This window comes from Trichechus manatus, unplaced genomic scaffold, assembly GCF_000243295.1.
Source record: "Trichechus manatus latirostris isolate Lorelei unplaced genomic scaffold, TriManLat1.0 scaffold00132, whole genome shotgun sequence".
Taxonomy (NCBI): Eukaryota; Metazoa; Chordata; class Mammalia; order Sirenia; family Trichechidae; genus Trichechus; species Trichechus manatus.
In genome coordinates, this window is record NW_004444068.1 from 5194755 (window position 1) to 5222408 (window position 27654).

The 27654-nt window shown below is 37.8% G+C and overlaps 1 protein-coding gene and 1 pseudogene across 2 annotated transcripts in view; both read right to left on the reverse strand.

Annotated features, from left to right (window-relative positions):
- PIK3CA (phosphatidylinositol-4,5-bisphosphate 3-kinase catalytic subunit alpha) overlaps window positions 1-27654 on the reverse strand; it is a 101438-nt gene that overhangs the window by 30669 nt on the left and 43115 nt on the right. Inside the window, exons 2-6 of one of the 2 annotated variants that reach the window (XM_004385090.3) lie at window positions 7145-7572; window positions 6377-6586; window positions 4774-5024; window positions 3075-3320; window positions 1079-1164 (exon numbers count right to left, since the gene is read on the reverse strand). In XM_004385090.3, the coding sequence (XP_004385147.1) occupies window positions 1079-1164; window positions 3075-3320; window positions 4774-5024; window positions 6377-6586; window positions 7145-7496 (1145 nt within the window). In that variant the 5' untranslated portion in view covers window positions 7497-7572. Of the gene's footprint in view, window positions 1-1078; window positions 1165-3074; window positions 3321-4773; window positions 6276-6376; window positions 6587-7144; window positions 7573-27654 lie in introns of those variants that run through there. The other variant, XM_023739355.1, reaches the window with a different exon arrangement.
- Window positions 25790-25889, reverse strand: LOC111822135 (uncharacterized; annotated as a pseudogene).

Here is a 27654-nt window from a genome sequence, read left to right on the forward strand (position 1 = left end):
CTCCTTCCTGACCTGTGACAGACATGCAATATGAACAAGAAATAAACTTTTGCTGTTTTAACAAAAATTAAGAAAGATTCTCGGGTTGTTTGTTGCCACAGCATAACTTCTAACCTGAATGAAGTACTACCTGGTTCATGCAGGATGAGAAACTATTTCCCTTCCTCCTGTTAAAGAAGCCTACCATCTCTTTGAACTTTACCAAGGCTCTAGAAGGGTGTACCTCTAGCAATTTCATTCTAACACCTAAACTTTTTATTGATTTTCCTAGCACTCAGTCTAAATTCATTATGAGATTTATTTCCGGAGGATTCACTAGTCAGCTCTACTGCTATTCTATGAACTTAAACTTTAATTTTCGATATCAATTTGAGTTTCCTTAAAATATCACTGCTATGGGGCAGTTCTACTCTGTCCTATAGGGTCGCTATGAGTCAGAATCGACTCAACGGCAATGGGTTTGGTTTTATTATATTTGGAAGGTTGAGTCTTATTCCTAAACGACTCTACAGAGAAAAGCAAAGAAATGGCAGGATGGCAAGTTGTTGGATTTTACTACTTTTTATTTCTTCATTATTATCTAGTTAGTAATAACGTAAAATGTTCCCAATAACTTTTTCCCTTACAAAGAAACTGATTTGTTCCCAAAGACCCTGTATTTGAATGCCATAAATATCTCTTGGGAGGGATTTGAAGGAAACTGCCTCAGTTGAGCTTGGTTTTGGAGTTGTTTGCCAACTCTCACTTCTCCATGTAAATGGAATGAACATAAGAATAAAATGCTAGGTTTATGGATCTAATGTAGTGAACAATCAACATGAAATTGCAATTATATTCTGTTTTATCCTTGATACAATGGGAAGAAGAATCAGAAAAATCTGATACAATTTTAGAAGGAATTAATAAAGTGATCCTGGGATTGATAATTCATTTGACAGAAAGCCCTTATATTTTATATGTGTCTGGTAATTTACATGGCTTAGATAAAACTAATGACTTAAAATACACTACACTTTTATTATTATACTGCTAAATACTAATATGACCTTTAGAAATACAAATCCATATATTTCCTTACCTGGGATTGGAACAAGGTACTCTTTGAGTGTTTACATTGTCACATAAGGGTTCTCCCCCATGGTAGATGCCTGTTCGAACATAGATCTAAAAAAAAAAGAAAAAAAGTATATGTATATAAATACAAAGGAGCCCTGGTGGTGGCACAGTGGTTAAGCATTCAGCTACTAACCGAAAGGTTGGCGGTTCAAACCTACCAGCTGCTCTGTGGGAGAAAGATGTGGCAGTTTGCTTCTGTAAAGATTACAACCTTGGAAACCCTATGAGGCAGTTCTATTCTGTTCTATAATGCTGTGATAAATCAATCGACTTGCAGCAACAGGTTATGTAAATACACACATACAGACATACACATACAAACATGCATGCACACACACATTTACACATAAGCACACACACAGACTACAGAAGACCAAATACTAAGCAATATCAAAATAACGTAACTGACATGAATGAGGGAACCAATTAAAAATTTTTGTTCAGATATAACTTTTTGGTTCTCCTTTTCTTCATACGTATAATGATTTAGATTCTTCACCAAAACTTGCTGCTGCCTTCATTCATTAATAACAATGGGGATATCAGACTGCTAAAAATTAATACAGGCCCACGGTCCCTCATCTAAAACCCTTTAGGCCAGATATGTCTGTTAATTCAGAATTCTTCATATTTTAGAAAGGTAAATTTTTACACATACTAAATACACATACTCCTCACTTATCCACTATCTTCTCATCCAACATTTTGCATTAAGGCAATAGTAAAAAATCTACTATTTGTTTTGCGCATTAATGAGGCGGCCAGCATAGCGGCAACAGCTGTAGAGTGTCCCTTCCCTCCAGGAGGGTCTGGGCGGCCTCCAGGAAGCTGGGCCATGCTGCCCCACCTCTCTGCCAGCTCCTGCCAGCAGGGGCGCTGGTCCAGCTGCCGCGAGGGGCAGCCTCCTCTGCGGCCACGGCCTCTGGACAGAAGCGCAGGCAGCACCGAGCCAGAGGGAGCCTGTTCCGGGTTCCTAGCTCCTATGTGGGTCTGAGGCCCTCCCCGTCAAAGTTGCTGTCGGGTGGGAAGGGAGGAAAGAAAGAGGCATCGGAGAGGGTATTTGGAAGAAATGCCTGAGACTTTAATGATATCCCGAAATGAGCCCAATCGGGCCTGAAGCCTCTGCCTCAGTGGGGCCGGGTGCATGGTCAAGCTCCCAGCACCTTCACAGGAAGCCCTGAGCGCCGGTTACTCGCCAGTCCCGGAGGGCAGAGCAGGCTCCAGGATCCTTAACGCAGGGCTGGCAGGGGTGGGGTTGAGCCCTGGAGGCCGCGACCCTGCATAGGAGGAAGGTAAGGTAGTTAAGCTGTGGCCCTCCAGTCACACAGCCCGGCTTTATCCAGCTTTGTCTCCTCCAATTCTCCTTCAGAGAGGAATAATCCATGAGTGGACTCATTACAGTGATCAGCACATCAGTAAATCTTAGCTGTTAAAATTTCTATGATGATATTTTCTAAATTAAAAAAATCAGACAACTGGATGGTCTAAAACAGAAAAAACATCCTCCATTTTTGCATAACGCCAATTTTCCCATAACGACCTGGTCTTTGGAACCTAACTATAACTGAGGAGTGGGTGTATTACTTAATACCCTTAGCAGCTGGAACAGCATCCCATAAAGACATTAATATTTCTGTAACAAAACACATGAATATTCACAATAAGTAGGATAAATAAAGACTATAAAAAGCTGCACATCGGGTCAGGTCAGATTTTGCTGCTGAATAAATTCTGTAAAATTTTTGGATAAAGAACTGTGAGCTATGTAAAATTTGAGCTATATGGAAACTCAAATGGAATTAATTCTACATTATATTTTTATTTTCCGAGGTTTGGGTGTTTTTCTAGCTATCTGAAAACAGTATACTAAAGGTCAACAGATTATTATATAGTTCAATAAAAAAAGGTTTATATAAAATAATTTTTGATGCAGTATAAGCATCAGCATTTGACCTTACCTTGTCAATATCTCGAATATTTACATTCACATAGGTTGCACAAAGAATTTTTATTCTGAGTGCACTATTGATAACCCAAAGGGATTTTGTAGATGTTTCTCCATTCATATATGGTGTAGCTGTGGAAATGCGTCTGGAATAAGATGGCATTGTAAAACAGTCCATTGGCAATTGAGAGTAGAGACTTTCTTTAGCCATCAGCATCAAATTGGGCATCCTTCCAAGCATTATACAGCTTCTTATGTACTGTAAGAGATTGGGGGGGAGGACCATTTCCTATAAGGTTTTTCATTTAAAAGCAACATGTTTAAGAGTATTATGAGAGACCTTACACACTATGGTGACAAAAACATTATAGACTACATTTCATAAGCTGCTATATTTATAACATTGAAAGTACTAACATTTGGGAATTAGGTTGTAGCATAGGATCAAGCAAGTATTTATAAATCTAAATTATACAAAGAAAAAAAATTAAGGTCAGTTTATGGAACTATAGTTCTACCCTTAACTGGAAACTAACAAAAAACTGGAATTAAAAACAAGGAGCACAGAATACACGTTATAAAAACACTGTACTCGTTAAAGGAAAAGAAACATATTTAGTAAGCGTCTGTCATTCAGTCTATTAAGTCATATTGATGTCCAGTCCAAGGATTGCTGCTTTTCTGTCCAAACATTTCCTGATTTGTTAAAAAACAAAACAACAAAAACCATAAGGAGGAGACAGATAAAACCATGGATATATTTAAAAACTATTAAAATGCATTGGTATGTATTTTGAAATGGCAGTTAAGATAGAAATTTTTGATATAAATGCTACTGTATACATACTATAATTGCCTATTTTCTTATTCATAAACCCTCACTGGAGCATTAGTAAACTGTAGGCCAGGACTACTCTAGATCAGTACCTGACACAATGCTTGATACATATACTATTGGTTCTTAGAAGTATTTATTTAATAAGTAAATATAGATAGTAGGAAAGTGTTAATACTACATCTTCAATAAAACAGATTATAGGTTTTTGAAGTGTCTATTTTAATTCCATTCCTGTGCCACTGCTCAGAAGGGGAGAAAAGTCATGAAATAACCCATATTTTGGGGATAGTGTAACTGCCAAGGAGCCCTGCAGGCACAGTGGTTAAGAGCTCGGCTGCTAACCAAAAGGCCAGCAGTTTGAATCCACCAGCTGCTCCTTGGAAACCCTACGAGGCAGTTCTACTCTGTCCCATAGGGTTGCTATGAGTCGGAATCCACTCAATGGCAATGCGTTTAGGTCTTTTTTTTTTTTTTTGGTAACTGCCAGAGTCCTGGTGATGCAGTGGTTAAGTGCGCCACTGCTAACTGAAAGGTCAGCAGTTCGAACACACCAGCTGCTCCATGGGAGAAAGATGTGGTAGACTGCTCTTGTAAAGATTACGGCCTTGGAACCCCTTCAGGGCAGTTCTTCCCAGTCCTACAGGGTTGCTATGAGTCAGAATGTACTCAACAGCAACAGGTTTGGTTTTCGTTTGGTAACTGCCAACATTTTCAGTCTCTCAAATTAAATAATTAACAATAAAAATAACTTTAAAAATGTTATTTACAAATATTATTTAAATTTCATAATGTACGTTCTAAAAATATAGATACTACTCCCCAATGTGATTAGTTTTTAAATTTAAAATTAATATTCTTGAAACTTGTTACTCACCTTATACTGACTCAGAGGATACTTTTCGAGGAAATATTCATCACATCCACAAACTTTTAAAATATACTTGCCCTGATATTCTAAAACACAGAGTTTTAGTTGCTCAGATGATAGCAACATACTTCGAGTTTTTTTCCTGATTGCTTCGGCAATCACCTGTTCTGGCACACAGTCATGGCTGATTTTCAGAGTATACTTCTGCTTATCATTATTTGGAGAAACTATTACCCAAATCACCACTATTATTTGCCCTAAAACAGAAAAATATTATTAAATGCAATCATCATATATATTTCATTTTTCAAGGGACAAATATTCCAGGGACATTATTCTAGCCATAGTCAGAAATGATTTATAATCAACATAATTAAGTCCAGGTAATTATCAGGAAATCCTCAAATTTCTCATTTTATAGCAAACACCCAAAGCTGTGGATCACATGTACCTAAAAGCAAGCTAATTTCCATTCTAAACTGCATGGCACACTTCAAGCATGCAGCCCCTGTGAAGAGTGGCTCATTAGGTTGTATCAAAAACTCAACAGGGCCTAAAGTGGAAGAGTTTCTGGTAACTATGAGAAGTAAAGAATCAACAGAGACTTAAAGAAAGATGCTGAATTAGAATGGTTGAAAGGAGAAGGAAGAAGGAGAGGAAACCGAGTTTCTAATTTTCTCTCTTTAAGATCAATTATGCCAGAGGGCAAACAAAAAGATGGTGGAAATGGATAGATCCAAACTATGCTTGAGTGGTCTCATGTTTACAATATAATTCTTTCAACTTTTCTATATGTTGAAAAATTTCCATAAAAAATGTTGGGAAAAAATGAAAAAAAAGCATTACACTTAAAAAAAACTATGCTAGAGTAGGAAGTATTTTAAAAGAAGATCTTAAGTCATATTGCATTAAACTACTTGGAATAATACAGGTGAAATAGTAATAACTTATTCTACTAACAGAATTTTATATTTAACAGTGTGTGAGTCTTAACCTATTTTATAACTTCAAATTGAAACTTTTACCTTGTTATCTTGAAAAATACAGATACTTGTCTGATACAAAGATATTTTCATTTCCAAAACGATTTATATATTTTCATGTTCACTTAGTTCTAGAAACTGTTTGCTATATTAAACCTCAAAAGTCAACCTAAACATTATGTTATGATTAGATTTAATTATTGCATTTAACATTAAGAAAGTTACTTTTTCTTCACATAATGTATAATAAACAAGAATGTGTAAAGTTATCCCAAAATTTCATGAAATGTTTCTATTTATACTTGTTTTTATTTATAAAAAGATAATCAGCTCTAAATCTGTTGGTATCCTAAAAAACTCAAATTTCTTCCATTTTATTGTAAGATAACAATTTAGCAAGTGATCGGTACCATATGCACACAATTCATTCAGTCAATAGATATTTACTGCATGCAAGCTGTGTAGCTGGTGCACAACTACATCTTGTCAGCATAACAGTCCCTGCCTTCAAGAAGTTTATCATTTCTGATTAAAAAAAAAAAAAAAAGTATGTATACAAGAATACAGGCATAGGTAGAATTATTTCATTGCAGTAACCAATTACAGTATATTGACCATTTTCTTACCTTTATCTAACTTATTATATATGTGCTTTGGCAGTTCTGGTGAAGATTCTACATTTGGAGGATAGACATACATTGCTCTACTATGAGGTGAATTAAGATCCCTAAGATCCACAGCTTCTTTACAAACATTCAGAATATTTCTTCGGAAGTCCTGTACTTCTGGATCTTTAACCATGTCGAATTCACACACTGGCATGCCAATAGCAAAACCTTAAAAAAATTATATAAACAATATAACATTATAACAAACATACAATATGAACATGTTTCTTACAAAGAGTGAACTTGCTAGATTTGGGAGACCATAACAGAATAAAGTTTCTCTGGGTTAAAAAATTTTTTGATGAATACATAGTAAGACTGACAAGGACCCAAATATGTTTAACATATAAAATATAAGGACCCAAATATGTTTAACATATAAAATATAGTCTGAAACTGTCAAAGACAGCAAATATTATCCATATCAATTATTTTTTAAAGGACAAGAAAACTGTAATATAACAAATCTAAGTCATCCCCACAAACGATACTTCTCAAAAAAAACCTTATACAATAATATGAAGGTGTTAAAAATAGTTCCTTAGCTCAGTAGTCAAAAAATTTTAGATTTATAATGATTTTTATTAAGAATACTGTTTTTTTTTAAGTTTACGGTATTACTGGTTTACCCAAAAATATTCTGGTAAAGACTGACAGTTAAGCTCCATACTTATTTGCATTTTAGAATAGGATGACAACGTCATTTAGGTGAAAATTATATCATACCAATTTCTCGATTGAGGATCTTTTCTTCACGGTTGCCTACTGGTTCGATTACTTTTAAAAAGGGTTGAAAAAGCCGAAGGTCACAAAGTCGTCTCGTTTCATCAAAAAATTCTTCCCTTTCTGCTTCTTGGGTAACACTTACGAAAATGTAAGAAGATTCATCCTGAAGAAGTTGATGGAGAGGGTATTTTCTTGCTTCTTTAAATAGTTCATGCTTTATAGTTACTAATGTAGCCTCACGGAGGCATTCTAAAGTCACTATCATTCCATTTGGTAGTAAACATTCTACTAAGATTCGTGGGGGCATCAAGTGGATGCCCCACAGTTCTCCTGATGATGGTCTTGGAGGCATTGTTCTGATCCTTTACAAGTTATTCATAGGAAACTACTTTAAGGAATTAGATGTGTGGCTGTCCCAAAGCAGAAACCTAAACCAAAGAAGGAAAATATTTATTAAATGAGAAACAACTACAAGAAAACACATTTATGGCAGTGCTAAGACAAATTCATTTTCAGCACTCTGAATTGATTAGGATAAGTAGTTATAATTCATCTTAAATATCTTAACTGAGACTGTGTCCCCAAATTAGGCTGCAAAGAATTGATTTTGAAGCAGAAATTAGAAAAACCACTTGTTTTAATTAAATGTAATAGTCATTTAATAATAATAATAAAGCCATTATATTTGAACATACTTTCTAAGTCAGGTCTCATCAAGACAGATCTGAGGTGACGTGAAGAATGAAAAGTTATAATTCAAACTAACCTTCCCATCACATATCACCTTTATCATTCTCCTTCATTCTGTGGAGCAACAGAATTTAGGCTCTAAAGGATCTTTGAGATCATGAGGTCCAATGCTCTCATTTTAAAGATGAATAAAGTAAAGCCTAGAGAAGTCAAATCCTTTTTCTTTTCCCCCCTGCATCCCAGCTCTCTGCTCTGTGGTAATGAGAAATTACATGGCTTAGTGTTTTCTTCTTTTTTAAAATCAATCTTTGTATTTTCCTTTTCCATGTTGATTTTTATCTAGGTGATATCTTAGACCATTCTGTTTTAAAGTATGATTTAGGTATATATTCACAATAATATAAAGCATCATCAATGCATTTTCCTTGAAGTATGATGATGAATTTGCAACGATCTATCCATTTTCTGAAATAATCCAGCACTAACACTTCTGATTGAAATTAACGGGTCTATACACAAATGGCACCCATGACTCTCTGTCAGCAGAATGCCCCATGTTAACCACTTGTTTACAACTATTTTAGAACCAGTGAGTACTGTTACGACTTAAAGGCCCCTTACTAAAAATGTAAGACTTCAACAATCTTGGGGCTTCTTTCAGAAGACGCTATCAAAACCCGCTGTTACGAAATGAATTGTGTCCCCTTCAAAATAAATTTTTAGGCAACCTGGGTGATGCAAGGAGCCCTGGTGGCGCAGTGGTTAAGAGTTCGGCTGGTAACCAAAAGGTCAGCAGTTCTAATCCACCAGCTGCTCCTTGGAAACCCTGTGGGGCAGTTCTACTCTGTCCTGTAGGGTTGCTACGAGTTAGAATCGATTCAATGGCAATGAGTTTGGTTTCTGGGTGATGCATAGGGTTAAGGGCTGGGCTACTAATAAAAAGGCTGGCAGCTCAAACCTACTGTCTTAGTTATCTAGTGCCGCTATAACAGAAATACCACAAGTGGATGGCTTTAACAAGCAGAAATTTATTCTCTCATAGTCTAGGAGACTAGAAGTCTGAATTCAGGGAGCCAGCCCCAGGGGGAGGCTTTCTCTCTCTGTTGGCTCTGGAGGAAGGTCCTTGTCGTCAATCTTCTCCTGGTCTAGAAGCTTCTCAGTGCAGGGAACCTGGGTCCAAAAGACACATTCGCTCCTGGCTCTTCTTGCTGAGTGGTAATAAGGTCCCTATCTCTCTGCTTGCTTCTGGCTCCTTTTGTCTCTCGTAAGATAAAAGGTGACACAGGCCAAACCCCAGGGAAACTCCCTTTATATCCATTAGGACTGTGACTGGAGTAAAGGTGTTGCATCCTACCCTAATCTTCTTTAACATTACCTAAAACTTGCCTCATTAACCACAGGCAGAGATTAGGATTTACAATACATAGGATTATATCAAATTACAAAATGGAGGACAACCACACAATAATTGGGAATAATGGCCTAGCCAAATTGATACATATTTTGGGGGACACAATTCAATCCATGACATTCCACCCTTTGGCCTCCAAAACTTCATGTCCTTCCCACACGTAAAACACATTCACTCCATCATATTATCCCAAAAGTCTTAAATCAACTTCAGTCTAAAATCTCCTGGGGCAAAATTCCTCTTCATCTGTGAAATAGAGAATACAAGTTATCTGCTTCCAAAATACAATGGTGGAACAGGCACAAGTTAAACATTTCAATAACAAAAAGGAGAAACTGGAGGGAAAGAAAGGATAACAGGCAACAAGCAAGTCAGCAGAACACATTACATTAGCTCTCAAGGCTTGAAAATAATTCTCTGTTCTCTAATACCATTTAGGCAATGGCCCTGCCCCTCCAGACTCTGGGTGTTGGCCACACTCTCCGTATTCTGGGTGAAGGCCCCTAGACCCTGGGCTTCAGCTGTGCCTTCCAGGCCCACTGGGACAGCAACTCTGCTCCCTTGGATTTGGGCGGCTCCATTCTCCTAGCCCATCTGACTGGTGACCCTACCCCCTCGGCCCTGGCAGGCCCGGTTCTTCTGCTCCATGGGCACAGCAGCCCCGCCCCCTCAGCTTTGGGCAACAGATCTGGCCCCATTCCCTGGCACTCGTAAATGACAGCCCCATACTCCAAACCAAGATGATGAAGATCTGACTCTTTGAAACCCAGGAGGCTGTGGCCCTACCTTTAAGACAGAGGCAGCTCTGCTTCCTGTGTTCCTGTCTCTTCAGTTTCTGCTTCCTGGTTTCTAGGTCTCTCCGCCCCTCGAGACGTTGGGCCGGCACCACGTCAGCCCTGCTGCGGAAAGTGTTCCAAAGCTCTTCAGCTCTACCAATAAGTGTCTGGAGGCACCCCACTCCACCAGTAAACCTCGGCCAGAAGGCACTCAGTTCTCTTGCTCTACAGATCAGCTCCCGTGCCGGTCTCCTGGTACTGCTGCCGCCACGTCTCTGTTGCTGCTTCTCGCAGTCTTTGTAGTCTTCGGTGTTACACTTCCTTCTGAGTCCTCACCAGAACTGTCTTTGATGTCCATAATTCCACCAACCGTCTCTTCAAGGCAATCTACGCTTTTACTATTGGTGCTCTGGTGGCGCAGTGGTTAAGAGTTAGATTGTTCCTTCCTTCCTCTGGCAGTCCACAGTATATTCAATATTCTTTGTCAACACCATAATTGAAAAGCATCAATTCTTCATCAGTCTTCCATATTCATTGTCCCAGCTTTTGCATACAGATGAGCTGACTGAAAAGATCATAGCTTGGGTCAGGCGCACCTTAGTCATCAAAGTGACATCTTTACTTTTCAACCTTTAAAGCAGTCTTTTGCAGCAGATTTGCCCAATGCAATGCGTCTTTTGATTTCCCTGCATGCTGGTTTACATGGGTGTTGATTGTGCATCCAAGTAAAATAACATCCTTGACAACTTCCGTCTTTCCTCCGTTTATCATGATGTTGCTTATTGGTCCAGTTGCGAAGATTTTTGTTTTCTTTATGATGAGGTGTAATCCATACTGAAGGCTGTGGTCGTTGATCTTCATCAGTAAGTGCTTCAAGTCCTCACTTTCAGCAATCAAGGTTGTGTCATCTGCATATTGTAGGTTGTTAATGATCCTCTAATCCTGGTGCCGTGTTCTTCATACAGTCCAGCTTCTTGGATTTTTTTGCTCAGCACGCAAATTGAATTAGTGAAAGGATAATCCTGACGCACACCTTTCCTGATTTTAAACCATGTGTCTTGGTCTATGTACAGGTTCTACATGAGCACAATTAAGTGTTCTGGAATTCCCATTTTTCTCAATGTTATCCACAATGTGTTATGATCCACACAGTCAAATGCCTTTGCATTCAACAGACAGATGGCTGATTCTATTCCTTAATCCAGACTAAGACAGACTAGGAAGAAGGATCTAGCGATTTATTTCTAAAACTGGCCAGTGAAAACCTTATGAATATTTGTGGAGGAGCCTCTGAGAGAGTTTAAACTGCCAACCTTTCAGTTAGTATCCAGTACTTAACCATATGTGCCACCCAGGGAGCCAGATTCAACTTAAGGGCAACTAACAATAACAACAACATAAAAACGCACAGTATAGTCACCTTATTCAATGGAGATTAGGGTAAGAAGGCTTCCCACAGGAGGTAACATATAAACTGAGTCCTTTAAGGATAAGCAGATGTTGAACAAATGAAAGAAGAGGTGAGGAATATGAAGGATCTAAACCAGAAATCTGCCATCCCTGACTCCTCTATCTCACAGTCTACATCTAAACTATGAACAAATTTTGTTAATTTTACCTCTGGAATCTGTTGACACTCCTTCACTACCACTCTCAGCACCTTGGGGCAGGCTACCACCATCTCTTGTCTGGACTACTGCAAAGGTCTAAATGGTTTCCACGCACCTAGGTTTGCTTCCTACACTCCATCTTCCACCTCACAGCCAGCAGGACCTGAAGAAAGTGACTAAGGCCTAATCTGATCAGACACTTCTGCTATATCAATTCTCAACAAGTGCCTACAGTATGCTTCAGGGATATAACATATGAAAGAGGTGAGGAAAACAAATAGTAGAAATTTCCAGCCCTCCCTCCATTTCTGGAAGTATAAAAATTGTAAGACAATGAAGATAAAATTGTTTTTTTTAAGTCTTGAAAACGTTTTTGTTCAATCTTATAAAAGAGATCCAGTAAAGTTACAGAATTTAAAGTATAATTATCTTATTTTCTATACTTTTACAAGAAAATTTACTGGCAACTAAAAAGACTAGATGTACCAATCTGTGTGCATAATTACAGAAGTGACTTTATCTTTTTAAAACATACAAATAAATCTGAAAAATGCAAGGGAAAATGCCAAATGACTACTTTTAAATGATGACCTGCTCGTTTAAAAAGTTTAAATAAAACCAAAACCAAAATCACAAGCCACACCAAAACAGCAGCTGTGTTTATGATTTTCTTTGTTGAATGGTGCTGCGTGAATAACAGCCAACAAAAGCCTAATTTCCAAAATGTGAAGATAACTCATATCCCTACTTTTCCACTTGATCATTCTGACACCAGCCATGCACGTGGCACTTTTTCTCTCTGACCTTACCCACCCAGAGTTGGGTCTCCACAAATTAAAACACTGCCCTTTCAGCTCCTGCCAAATAGGCCAAAATCAGCCTCTCTGCTAGCTCTCACTGTCCCGGGTGGGTTCTTGATAATTTTGCTAGACTGACTCACAGAACTCACAGAAACTATTATCTATATTTATAGTTACCCATTATAAACAGAAAGGATACAACTGAACAGACACATCAGGCAAGGTCTGAGATCAGTCCCTGCATAAGGCTTCTACTGTCCCAAGGGATATGCTACACCATCTCCCCTGTATGGGTGTTCTCACCAATCTAGGAAGCCCCAAAGAGAGAGCTCCCAAGTCCAGGGTCGCTTAGTCATTGGGACCTCAAAGAATATGCATGACTGGGGCCTTAATGCATAGTTATGACACACGACTGCATCATGCTCCTCTCCCCCACTTCCTGAAGTTAGTCCACCAGGTGTGGGTCGGTGTAGCCCTGTCTTGCCTGGCTATTTTAGAAAGACAAAGAGCACCTTAATTGTTCAGGCTACTTTCAGAAACCAGAGCAAAAAGCCAAACTTAGTTCTTTGTTCCACAGGCACTAACAGGTCTGTGTTATGGAACCATGGGGGGTGACTATTTTATATAATAAATATCAATCCACAGAGTGTCATACATTCCCTAAGAGTTAGCAAGAGAGAAGTCTAGTTCTATAGACAGATCACTGATTGTATTTCTTGTTCCACTATAGCGTATTTATGGGCAATTAACTTAACCATTAAATACTCAAGATATACCCTTCTCATTAGAAGAATAAGTGCAATCATAGCCATAAAATACTTGGAGGTCCTGGAAAGCAGGCCCTGGGGTAGTACTATGCAGTAGAGAGAGGATGCTAACTTTCTTATTTGTCTAATAGTTGTATTTGCCTTCACATGCCAAGCCTTATTCTGTATAAACTATTACCCCAGAGCTCAATAAACAGAAGTGTGGAAGAAGTAAAGTACATGGAGCTAACTTCTACTATTTAGCATGCATCATGCACTTAGGTGGGCAGTAACCCTTTTGGAGTGGGTATTATTATTTTGGAGTCCCTGGGTGGCACAAATGGCTAAGTGTTCAAGTCCTAGCCAAAAGGTTAGTGGTTTAAACCCACCCAGAGGTACCTTGGAAGAAAGACCTGGCAATCTGCTTCTGAAAAAGTCACTGTCTTGAAAACTCTAAGGAGTGCATTTTTCTTCTGCAATACACAAGGTCGCCATGAGTTGGAATCGACTCCTTGGCAATAGGTTTCATTTTATTATCATTTTGTAGATGAGGAAACCGAAGGTCAGGAAGGTGAAGTTACTTGCCATTAACAAATGTTAGATATAGATTGTGAATCTAGGTCTACATGGTTTCAAGGCCCACAGTATAATCATACTGCTACTTAGCCATACAGTTATGGCCAGGCAATGTTCATTGGTGGTGAATAAGAGAATGGGTTCTAAAGTTAAACTGGATTCAAATTCTGGCTCGCATACTTACTAGTTGTGTGGCCTTGAGCAGTTTGTTCATCTCACTAAGCCTCATTTTTTTTTTTATTTGTTAAATTGGGATAATAGCATTTATTGGATTGTTGTGAGGATTAAAACCCCACCCATTGCTGTCAAGTCGATTCCAACTCATAGCGACCCTGCAGGGTTTCCAAGGCTGTAATCTTTACGGAAGTAGACCACCACATCTTTCTCCTATGGAGCAGCTGGTGAGTACAAACTGCCGACCTTTCAGCCCAGCGCTTAACCGGTTGTGAGGATTAGATGACATAATATGCAAAACACATAAGCAAAGTTAACAGCACACAGTAAACACTCAACAAATGTTAAACAATATTAATCAACCTGTAAAGTATACCAACATTATCTTTCCAAGCTATTAGGAATTATCCAGGGCTGGCACTAGATGAAGATGGAAAAAAAGGATTTAGGTTATTTTACAAAGAGAGGTTTCATAAAGTAAATATGGAGCTTCATAAAGCAGCACCAGTTTCAACTGCTGATATTTGAAGCACAAGGCTTGTGGACAAGACTGGAACAGTATAGAGTCGCTCAGGTGCTGCTGCTTTATAGTTACTTCCAGTTCCCTGGACTCCCAAGACTCCCAGGTAAATCGTATAGCAACTGCAGCTTGTTGATAGGTGCCATCGAGCTGGTTCCGACTCCTAGCGACCCTATATACCAGAGAACGAAATACTGCCCGGTCCTGCGCCATGCTCACAATCGTTGTTATGCTTGAGCCCATTGTTGCAGCCACTGTGTCAATCCATCTTGTTGAGGGTCTTTCTCTTTTTTGCTGACCCTCTACTTTACCAAGCATGATGTCCTTCTCCAGGGACTGATGCCTCCTGACAACACGTTCAAAGCATGCACGATGCAGTCTGTCATCCTTGCTTCTAAGGAGCATTCTGTTTGTACTTCTTCCGAGAAAGATTTGTTGGTTCTTTTGGCAGTCCATGGTATATTCAATATTCTTCGCCAACACCACAATTCAGAGACGTCAATTCTCTGGTCTTCCTTATTCATTGTCCAGCTTTTCCATGCATATGATGCAACTGAAAATACCATGGCTTGGGTAAGGTGCAACCTTGGTCTTCAAGGTGACATCTTTGCTTTTCAACACTTTAAAGAGGTCCTTTGCAGTAGATCTGCCCAATGCAATGCGTCTTTTGATTTCTTGACTGCTGCTTACATGGGTGTTGATTGTGCATCCAAGTAAAATGACATCCTTGACAACTTCAATCTTTTCTCCGTTTATCATGATGTTGCTTATTGGTCCAGTTATGAAGATTTTTGCTTCATGTGGAGGTGTAATCCATACTGAAGTCTGTGGTCTTTGATCTTCATCAGTAAGTGCTTCAAGTCCTCTTCACTTTCAGCAAGCAAGGTTGTGTCAGTGCATAATGCAGGTTGTTAACGAGTCTTCCACCAATCCTGATGCCCCGTTCTTCTTCATATAGTCCAACTTCTCAGATTATTTGCTCAGCATATAGATTTAATAGGTATGGTGAACAGATACAACCCTGACACACACCTTTCTGACTTTAAACCACACAGTATCTCCTTGTTCTGTCCGAACAACTGCCTCTTAATCTATGTAGAGCTTCCTTATGAGCACAATTAAGCGTTCTGGAATACCCATTCTATCTGCAGCTTAGGTGTGAAGAATCCCTTGCTGTCTCTGCGCCCCCTACTCCTCCTCCCCGCCCTTTTTTTTTTGAAGTGCCTGCTTATGCCAGGCTCTATGCTAGGTATGCAATGAAATAAAGATAAGATGCTTTCCCTTCCATTGTGGAACTGACGGTTTACTGGGGAAAGACAGACACGGGAACAACTTTAACAATGTGATCACTGCTACAAGGCACAATATGAACTATGGAAAAATCACAAGAAATCCCCAACTGCTTGTGGAAGTTAAGAAAGGCTTCAGAGAGGTGAAGTTTAAGTAGAATACTACAGATTTGCAGTAATTCGAAGAGAGGGATGGAGTGGAGGTGGGAGAGCTAAATAAAGGGGGCATTCTAGATTGCAAGAGTATCTGTTCAAAGTTACACACCATGAAAGAATGCAGCATGTTACCACAGTGCAACTTGTTTTGTTATTACTTGAGTCCAAAGTGCACAAGAATAGGTGTGTGACTAGGAAAGAGGGATGAAAGGAAGGTAGGGGCCAGATAATAAAACTATGTTAAGGAATTTGAGTTTTATGCTGTACACTGTAAGAAAAAGGAAATCTCTGACGTAGATTCTCTCAGATTTCTTTAAAAAATTCTTTAAAGAGTTGCTCTTCAAATTTAAGATATAATCCAATCAAATAAAATACAGCATTTAATCAAATAATCATTAAACTAAGGTGTAATAACTATATACTTCTTAATTCCCATTTAGAGAAAAATTAAATGCAGATAAAGAAGACAGAACTATTCAAATTTCAGTGCACATTCTATTTACAAAGAAAAAGAACTTATTTGAAATGCAATACAAAAACCTGTTGCCCTGGAGTCAATTTCAACTCACAGTGACCCTATAGGACAGAGTAGAATTGCTCCATAGAGTTACCAAGGAACAAGCAGCTGCTGGATTCAAACTGCTGACCTTTTGGTTAGCAGCCAAGCTCTTAACCACTGCACCACCAGGGCTCCTTGAAATGCGATAGAGGGGGATTAATCACTATAAAATTAACATCAAAAATACACATCTATGCAATCTGGAGGTTTGAGGTCACAGAATGAAAAATGTATTTACTAAAAATAAAACAATTTAAGAGTCAAGGAACCACTCTATGGGGGGTCTGAGTTCAGAATGCCAGGAATAAATATTCACATACTGACAAATCATGACTATTCAGAACTCTTAGATTGGTTTTGCTTATCCTAATTTTGTATATATCTAAATGATAACTATTTCAGTTAGGGCAGCCTGAAAGAATATATTCACAATTTATCCTTTTCTTGATGAATTACAGTCCTCATTATAAACACCAATTACTGTGCTACACTAAAACACAATATAGCAAAGTTCTTAAGAATTATTGAGGAGTTTGGGGTTATTTCCAGCCCTAAAACCGACGACCCCAGGTAGGAGGTGGTGCCTTTTTAAATTTCCCTTTATTGCTTTGTAGTCTAGCAGTCAGTGGTCACTTCTCAGCTACTGTCAGCCTGCCTGCTTGTTATGGGTTGAACTGTGTCCTCCCAAAATGTGTGTCAACTCGGCTAGGCTATGATTCGTAGTACTGTGTGATTGTTCACCATTTTGTGATCTGATATGATTTTCCTATGTGTTATAAATCCTGTCTCTATGATGTTAATGAGGCAGGATTAGAGGCAGTTATGTTAATGAGGTAGGACTCCATCTACAAGATTAGGCTGTCTCTTAAATCAATCTGTTTTGAGATATAAAAGAGAGAAGCAAGACAGAGAGACAGGGGGACCTCAAATCACCAAGAAAGCAATGCTGGGAGCAGAGCACATCCTTTGACCTGAGGTTCCTGTGCCGAGAAGCTCCTAGACCAAGGGAAGATTGATGACAAGGACCTTCTTCCAGAGCCGACAGAGAGACAGAAAGCCAATCCTTGGAGCTGGTGCCCTGAATTTGGACTTCTAGCCTGCTGGACTATGAGAGAATACATTTGTTTATTAAAGCCACCCACTTGTGGTATTTCTATTACAGCAGCACTAGACAACTAAGATACTGCTTACAGTAGCTTCCCCTTCTTCTCTTACTCATCTCTAGTCAGCGTCAACAACTGACCACATTTTACAATACTCTATAAACTAAAGGCGAACAGACCAAATAATGATACGAGAGGCTCTGTGGTATGAGCTTTGGAGCATGAAATATGTGGCAGATACCTACTACCAGAGATTTTTGTTTATTTCTTTGTTCTGGTGTTAAAATTACTGCATTTGAGGTACTGAAAGTCTTCTGGTTCTTAGAAGGCCTGAACCTGCATTTATTACTTGGTAAGGATTGAGTCTGTGTTAGCAGCCCATGTAGGGTAGACAGTATTGCTTAGCAGGAGAAAAGACTCCATTAAGGACAAAATAAGTAGCAGAAATGAACAGCAGAAAAAATACTCTCAGACTATTATCACTTGACTTTTATAGTGGAAGTCTTCTTAATTCATTGTGCAATTCAACATTTTAAACATTTGATATGTACCCTTCCAGTCCAAGAAGACAATAACATCTTGACCTCTTGTTTTTTACATCTCCAAACTGGAAGCTCTTCTTCACTGATATTATAACTGTTATTCCAGATTTCATCATTTAACGTAAGGACTGGCAAACTATGGCCTATAGGCCAAATCTAGCTTGCCACTTGTTTTCTGAAATAAAATTTTATTGGAAAACAACCAATAAAACTATTTGTATATTGTCTATGGCTGCTTTTGCGCTACAATGGCAGAGTTGAGCAGATGCTAGAGAACATGTGGCCTGCAAAGCCTAAAATATTTACTATCTGACCCTTTAAAGAAAAAGTTTGCTGACCTCTGAACAGGTATCAGGATTACCTGATAATAACTGGAGAATTCTCTAAATACATATTGGCTAGTGAGTCATCCCCAAATCTGCCCCTGCAACCACAATCCTACAGTTTCAACAAAGTGTCCTTTTTTTTGGGGGGGGGGGATTAATTTTAAGCCAGTGAAGTTAAAATTTTGAAATAAGAAAGTGTTTCAGCAGTCACATAATTGGACACTTTCAGTGATGGGAGCACAATACCTGATGAAACTTTGTGAATTACTTCTAAAGTTATCTCTAAACATTGTTACTGTTAAAATCTTCCTCCTGGTAACTTCCATCAATTCTGCCTTCTCTGTCTCTTCACATACTTGAAAACTATGAAAACATTCCCTAAGGCTTTTTATCCTCAATTCCTTCCACCATAATGCAAGAAAGATAGTTTATTATCATCTCTGCCATTTCTGGATGTGCTTGTTTGCTAATATTCATCTCAAAATGTGGCAACCAAAATCTAGTACAATGCTCTGAGTTCAGTATTACCAAGGCAGAGTATAGGAAACTACTACTTGACTGTGGATTATGAGTCTCTATAAACACACCCTAGGACTGCAGAGACTTTTTCTGACTTGATTACTTTAAGATATACAAAGTATATTTTATATAACATGTTTAACTCAAGTTGAAATTTCAGAAGTATGTTATATTTAAAACAGTTGTTTTTAAAGCATCAATATTACACTTGTATCAGAAGTCATTAAAAATAAGAAAGCTATTTTGAAGTATATATTTCCAAGTTTAGGGGATATACTACAGTGACTTAATTGGCAATCAAATTACGCTAAGCAGCTATAACTCGCTAAAATAAGCAGCTTGAATTATCTAGATATCTATATTCCACAAACACTGTTGTTGTTGTTAACTGCTGTTGAGTTGGCCCCCGACTCATAGTGACTTCACGCACAACAGAATGAGACACTGCTCAGTTCTACGCCATCCATATGATTGGCTGCGTATCGGACCACTGTGATACATAAGGTTTCCCTTGGCTGATTTTCAGCAGATCACCAGATCTTTCTTCCTAGTCTGTGTTAGTCTGGAATCTCTGCTGAAACCTGTTCAGCATCATAGTAACATGCAAGTCTCTGCTGACAGATGGGTGGTAACTGCACATGAGGTACACTGGCTGGGAAATGAACCCGGGTCTCCCAAATGGAAGGTGAGAATTCTACCACTGAACCACCAATGCCCCAATACCACAAATACAGAAGCTGCATAAATGTCTGCTGAATGACCAGAGGTTTACAAATACTTGTTTCTGTTTTTATCTGATACGTTTACAAATGAGTTTATTTAGACATATGCTTATATTTCCTACACTCATTCTCAGACAGATCAATAGGAAAACATTAACATTTAGTTTCATGGCTAACTCAGTTACATCTTTTTATTTCTTCATCAACTAGAAAATAAAAATAAGCTTTTCTGTTTAGTTTTTTAATTACAAAATGAATCTTTAGTCTGATTCAGAACAGAACAAAAACTTTTCTCTATACTTACTACAGAAATAACATGATTAAAATTTAGGTTGATACTTCTATGGTCTGATCACTCTCCTTGAAAGTTACTTTAAATACTTCCAGAGTTAATTACTCCCTTTCTTAATGTTACCAATCTCTTGTACATATTTCTATGATTATACCTTAACACACTCTTATTAAAATTATCTCTATCCATGTTTGCCTTCCTAGTAGACTGTGAACTTTTCCAGGCAAGGGCCCATTTGTTTCTTTTGTCATTATAGTCCTACAGCATAAAGGAATAAGGAGGAGAACCAGATGACTGAAATTATCCCAGGGAAAATTTAACAAGGGTCTAAACAGAGAGAGGCAGCAACAGGAACAGCAAGGAAGAGATGGATGAAGATATTTTGTAAAGGAAACACCATAAACACTCAGAGACCAATTGGATTTGAGGAATGAAAAGCATAATCTTAAATTTCACTGCAGTAGAGATGCATGGGAAGCAAATGTCTTTCAGTACAATTTTCTGAGCCCCAGTTAGGGCCTCTAAAATGCTCTTCCTCTAAGAGTCACTGAGCTGTTGTTGGAGTGAGTCCAAAGGGACAGCTGTAATATACACTAGCTCTGGAAGGATGCATATTATCCATTTCTTTCAAAGTGCTGTCCTTCACTGACCTTTACAAACTGACCATGGGAAAACAGACTGAACTCATGATTTTAGTGAGACAGACCTTTACAACTTGAGGGCAGAAAATCAAGTTCTCATGACAAGTATGTAGAAAATTTAAATTGCTTTATAGGGCTACAATTCATTTTCATTATTAAATTCACAGTGCTATGAAATGTGTTATGAATATACATTTCAGACATTTAAAGCAGTACACAAGACATAGATTCCCTAACTTGAGGTCCATGGATGGACTCAGTAAGGGTCTGTGCTGTTGCTGTTAGCCACTGTCAAGTCAGCCCCCAACTCATGGTGACTCCATGTGTTAAAGAGTAGAACTGCTCCAGAGAGTTTTCTTGGTGTCTAATGGATTTAAAAAATAATGACAAATAATTATTCCAAAGAAGATCTAGGTCATTGATGTCTATAGCAACGTAGACTTTTGATTATCAATAAATGTGAACAAGGACCTTAATAAGTTGGGTTAAAAGGATCCAGTGTGCACATACTCAAAATAATTGAAAGCAGGAATGCAAACAGATAATTGTATACCAATGTACACTGCAGCACTATCCATGATAGCCAAAAGGTGGAAACAACCTAAATGTCCATCAACAGATGAAGGGATAAACAAAATGTGGTACATGCATAGGATGGACTATTACTCAGCTCATAAAGAGAAATGAGGTCCTGATACATGCCATGACATGGATAAAGTTTGAAAACATTATGCTGAGTGACATAAGTCAGTTACAAAAGGACAATTATTGTATGAATCCTCTTATATAAAAAATCTAGAACAGGCAACTTTATCGAGATCGAAGTTTACTAGTGGTTATCATGTGGGAACGGGGATGGAGTCAGGGGGAGGGGGGCTCATTGCTTAGAGGACACTGAGCTTCTGCTAAGGGTTATGAAAAATTTAGGAATGGATAATGCTCATGGTTGAGTAACACAATAAACATAATTAACGTCACTGAACTGTACATGTGAAGAATGTTGAAACGGCAAATGTTTTGTTACATATATATATATTTACCACAATAAAAAAGTAGATCTTAGATTATTAGATAAATCGTGAATTTTAAATTCTGTATTTTATACACAAAGAAACCATACCAATTCTTGAAATGTGTTGTCACTAATCTTCTCAATTTAAACTTTTTAAAAATTTAAATTTTAATGTGTGGTAAGATAAAATTTCTTAAGATGTAAGTTCAAAAGAAGACTGACCATTAATAGATAAAGGTGAACCTCAGAGGGAGAGAATTATGAGAAAGGGAAATGGAGTTCAATAGTACGAAAAATACAACAAGAGACATTTCATAGTATCATACAATTTAATAGGAAACAAATTATTCCACAGTGATAAAAGTTTTCCAGTAAAGATTTTTCTCATTTTTGAGAAGGAGTGAAGGCAGATTACCATAGCTTCATACAAAATAAGCAGAAGGTGGTCAGAAGTAAATTGTAAATTAGGCAACTCTAGAAATCCCGTTAATTTTTTTCAGAACAAGATAACAGAATTTGGTAAACTCTGACTTCAAAACACAAAACTAAAAGAATGACTAATACTTCAAATGAAAAAAGTACATTAATATTCTGCCTTATTTTTCTAGTGGAAGAATACTTTTGCTCTAATTCTTTGATTCTCCTTTATTAACCAGCTCATGTTGTGATCAATGGCATGCACCGGTAAGACAGGTGGACAGGACGAGGGGTGCTGTCTTCCAACCAAAGAAAGGGACAAAGGTAACCATTCACACAGAGAATCTAATGAGTGACTCGAGCTTTAACATTTTTAACAACATCTGTAGCAAATGAATAACAAAAGTACCTGGAAAAGTTTTGGAAAATTCTGTATTTTTCCAACCATGATAATATTTAGTATTTCGTAGCAAAGAGAATAATGTATATGAACCCCAGTCTAGTACTAAGGGTAAAGCAGAAATAGCCTAACTAGAGTGCTTTTTGCTTTGGTTCAGCTCAGTGCTCCATCACCCTCAATTCCACTGATCCTGGGGAGAACTCTGCAATTCTTAAGACTTCCTTAGGAGGGTTAAAACCAAAACCCAAACTCACTGCTGTTGCATCAATTCCAACTCATAGTAATCCTACAGGACAGAGGAGAACTGCCTCATAGGGTTTGCAAGGAGCGGCTGGTGGATTCAAACTGCTGACCTTTTGGTTAGCAGCCTGAGCTCTTAACCACTGCACCACTAGGGCTACTTACGAGGGCTATGCTCACATTAAAGCAGTTTCCTTATCTGCAAAAGATGAATAAAATAGTTACTACCTCATGGTGATGTTATAAGAATTAAATAAGTACAGTCTTTAGCATAGTGTTTGGAGCACAGAACAAATTCAATAAAGGTTTCCTTTCTATTATCTACTGGATCAATGCAATCTAGACCCATGTGTCTTGGAAGGGTCATAATTTTATTGCTTCAGGCTTGCTGTAAGAGATGTTAGATATTACCTTGTAAGATCTCCTACATTCAGAAGACACTATTTGGTTCACTGAAGCAATACTTAAAAAAGATACTAGACTTTGCTAAGTAAAGCTTTGTGATACTTATTTCCTAAAAAGGAAATTTGATACCATGCATGGGGGTAATTTTTCAATTAGAAAAAAGACACTTTCTTTATAAAAATATTACAAAGTAGTATTTTTTTTTATTTTTTATTTTTTATTTTATTGTACTTCAGGTGAAGGCTTACAGAACAAATAGTTTCTCATGAAACGGTAGTACACTTGTTGTTTTATGACATTGGTTAACAACCCCACAACATATTAACCCTCTAAACTCTCAATCTTTTTTTTTTTTGGTGAAAATACACATAGCCAAAGATACACCGTTTCAAAAATTTCTACATACACAGTTCAGTGACATTGACTATGCTCTTCCAATTGTGCTGTTATTCTCACTTAAGAAGAAGGCTTACAGAACAAAACAGTTTCTCATTTAACAGTTACAAAGTAGTATCTTTTATATACAGAGAGAAACAACCTTAAAGTATTTAAGTTTGGGGAGCTATAAGGGTATACAACTCAATCAACCATTGCCGTCGAGTCGAATTCCGACTCATGGTGACCCTACAGGACAGAGCAGAACTGCCCCGTAGGGTTTCCAAGGCTGTCATCTTTACGGAAGCAGACTGCCACATAGTTCTCCCGCAGAGCAGCTGGGGGGTTCAAGCCTCCGACCTTTCAGTTTGTAGCTGAGTGCTTAACCACTGCACTACCAAGGCTCCTTATAATTCAATGTAGCAGTGAAAACAGAAGCCTGATTATATACTCAATTGCTTCACTGAAAATTTAACCACTGTGAGACCAATGAAGAGACCAGTCCCAGCAAGGAAGCATGACCTACTGTAAAGGAAATGCAAAATGTGGAGGGGCTCTTGAAATGTTACTCTGATTTCCACTAAGCAAAAATTCCAGATCCCAAGGAACACAAACAGGAAAGGTCCTGAAAGTTTCACCTTTTACAAAAAGTAAAAGTTTATTACCAAATCTATTCCTGACGATAACCAGAAAAGGGGCGGGGGGGGGAGCTCACAGTCCTTTGTAATTCCCTTTTACAAATGCGACTCATATCCCAAGTACCTCAGGAAGAAGAGCCCTCTATTATTTGGAATTTCAAAGATGATAACCATATGTGGTTCCTTTCTTGACTGATGGATGCATTTAAGAAAAAAAGCTTAAAAGTGTTCTACTTTTTAGCTTAAAGTCGGTATTAAAATCAACTCTCCCCTCTTTTTCTTTCACTCTTTCTTGCCATAATGAAGCTAACACCATTCTGGACCTGGCTGACTTACAAAACAGTTGCTTCCTGGCTGCTAGTGATCTAAGAAGAAAAAAGAGACAAGAGTACATCATCCCGAGCCCAGCTACATGAATTCATTAAGGAATTTAAGGACATCCATATTAAACACCTTAATTAAATTAAGAACATTTAGAAAAAAGTAACTCTAGCAATGCGTCTACTAGCTCACTTGACTTGAGTCTTTTAAAGATCTGTAATAAACAAGCTGAAGTCAAGATGTTTCCATAAGTCATCAGGAATGTGAACTTCTCTCCCTTGACGTTTATCAAATGACTTTTCCTTGTTTTTTTGGTTTCTTTCTGATACAGCTTATTGCCTTCATCATCCTTTCAGCGACTTTGACTATCTCAAAAGTCTTCTTTCCAAGTCTTTCTGCTACTATGGGTAAAGGTAGATGACCACTTGGAAAACACTCACTTCACACTGTTTTTCCTTAGTCTGTTTCTCTCTTCATCAAGAATGTACGCTACCTTATCTCCTTACGGGATAAGGACATAATTCAGTCACTATTTGGACTTATAGTTAAATATTATGCCTTCTGGCAGTAACCCTTTAGTGTTCAGATGTATTAAAACTTGTCTGCATTCTACTGATCAACCTTATGGTTGTTCTTGACAATGAAGGAAAACTGAGACTTGCGTACCAACCTTATACTGCCATCATAAAGAGAAACTTGGGTTGGCCACAGGTTTCTCAGTAGAACCAGTTGCTCTGTCTTTCTTGCACAGAACAGGCAGTTTATATCCAAGAAGAAAAAAATCCAAAATGCCAAAACAGAAGATTTTCACATTCTGGTCCATTCTAGTAAAGATGAAACTAGCAACTTTGATTAGGGGTACTAGCAGATGTAAAATACATTCAGCTAACTACATCCAGATACACTTCACAGAAGGTCTCTTTGCTTTGGAGTATTATTTTCATTTTTGACCAACTCAACATTTCAAACTTGACAGATTTATCTGTACTATCTGTCAAAAGGCCAAATTGATCTGGGGGTGGGGGGAGAGAATAGGGACCAATCATAAAGCTCCATCAAGGTTTACTGTTTCCAACAGATTTCTCTATTTCCTGAGGCCAAGTGTCGTAAAACTGTAGCTACGGTGTCTGTGCCTATGATTACCTACTACCAGGCACAAAGAATGAGCAAAGTTGGGTACCCACAGATTGCTGCCCTAATTGGCTGCTGCGAGGACAATATTTTAAAAACTGAATGACAAGGTCTGAACTGTGCTATAGTGACCACTGTGGTGATTCTGCCAATACTGACAGGCTAAGGAGAAGATGTTAATAGACTCTACCAATCTGCTTTTACAGCAGGAAAACAGCCTGCTGGTAAGTGAATCACATAAAAATAATTAGCTTAAAAATATGGAACACTTCTTGAATGTGTGTCAACCCTGCACAGAAGCCATGCTAGTCTTCTGTTGACATTCCAATTTTTAGTAGTATTTAGTGCAGAAATAGGCACTATCCAATGAACTTTTATGATTAAGCATCAGTGTAATATAGTGGCATGAAAAGTATGTTAGTTTACAAATGTATTTAATATACAATGAGGGTTAGATTAGGCACTGGAAAAATCAGGCACAAGAAGTAATGAGTATCCTTGTTTATCAGATCAATACTTATGTCCCTGACATTTCTGTCTAGTTCTTTTATCTACCCTTGTTATTATCCTTTTGCCCTAACATCACAATCTTAGCCTATGTCCTTGAACTGATTTCCTTTCTTAGAGGCCATTATTGTAATCTCTTAAAGCATTCTTTCCTCTTACACCATATCTATTGATATATTACTGACGTTATTACAAAAAGATACAAAGCAAAGAATTACAGTACATTGAAATTTTATTTCACATAAGCTGATCACTTAATCTTCTTAGCCTACTTATTTCACATGCCAAATTTAATGGCCAAGAGAAGTTTTCTCTCAATTTTACCTAATCAGATAAACCCATCAAGAGCTACTTGCAAAAATGCTCCATTTTTTTCAAACGATACTCTGATGAATATAAGATATATTATTTGTTCAGTAAGTACTACCTAAGTCTATTCACAGGTACCAATTCATTTCAAGAGAGATGTTACGACATTGGATAAAAGACAGTAGAAATCTGATTTTAAAAACATTCTGCTTTTTTCAATTATAAAGACCAAACAAAGCATTATATTCTGATGTAATGGTCTGCCATGTGCTTCATTTTCTGGCAATAACAGAATATTGTAGTATTACATTAGTAATGGTGAAAACTCCATTGCAAACAATTATCAGCCAACTTAAATAGTGATTTGTCAACCTTCCATATTTGATCTCTGGTAAAAGAGCTATTTCACTAAAGAAAATTTTAAGTAATATAGGATGACTGACTGTTTAACAAACAAATGAACATGGATCTCCCAGAAGTGCAATCAGAGACAGGGTAGCTTAATTTCAGCATAAGTGCCATATAGCCAAATGTTGTGCAGCAACATCAATGTGGAGTCATGTCAGCATAGATATATTTTAAAAATCCATCTTTTTACTGCAAAACAACAAAAAGACAAACAACCCAATTAAAAAATAGGCAAAGGATATGAACAGGCACTTCGCCAAAGAAGACATTCAGGCAGCTAACAGACACATGAGGAAATGCTTGCGATCATTAGCCATTAGAGAAATGCGAATCAAAACTACAATGAGATACCATCTCACCCCAACAAGGTTAGCATTAATCCAAAAAACACAAAATAATAAATGTTGGGGAGGTTGTGGAGAAACTGGAACACTTATACACTATTGACAGGAACGTAAAATGGTAAAGGACTTTGGAAATTGATTTGGTGCTTCCTTAAAAAGCTAGAAACAGAAGTACTATATGATCCAGCAATCCCGCTCTTTGAAATATATCCTAGAGAAATAAGGGCCATCACACGAATAGATATACACACTTAAGTTTATTGCAGCGCTGTTCATGATAGCAAAAAGATGGAAACAACCTAGTTGCTCATCAACGGATGAATGGATAAACAAATAATGGTATATGCACACAATGGAATACTACGCAACGATAAAGAACAACAATAAATCTGTGGAACATCTTGTAACATGGAGGAATTTGGAAGGCATTATACTGAGCAAATTTAGTCAGTTGCAAAAGGACAAATATTGTGTAAGACCACTATTATAAGAACTCAAGAAAAGTTTTAAACACAGAAGAAAATATTCTTTGATGGTTATGAGGGTGGGGA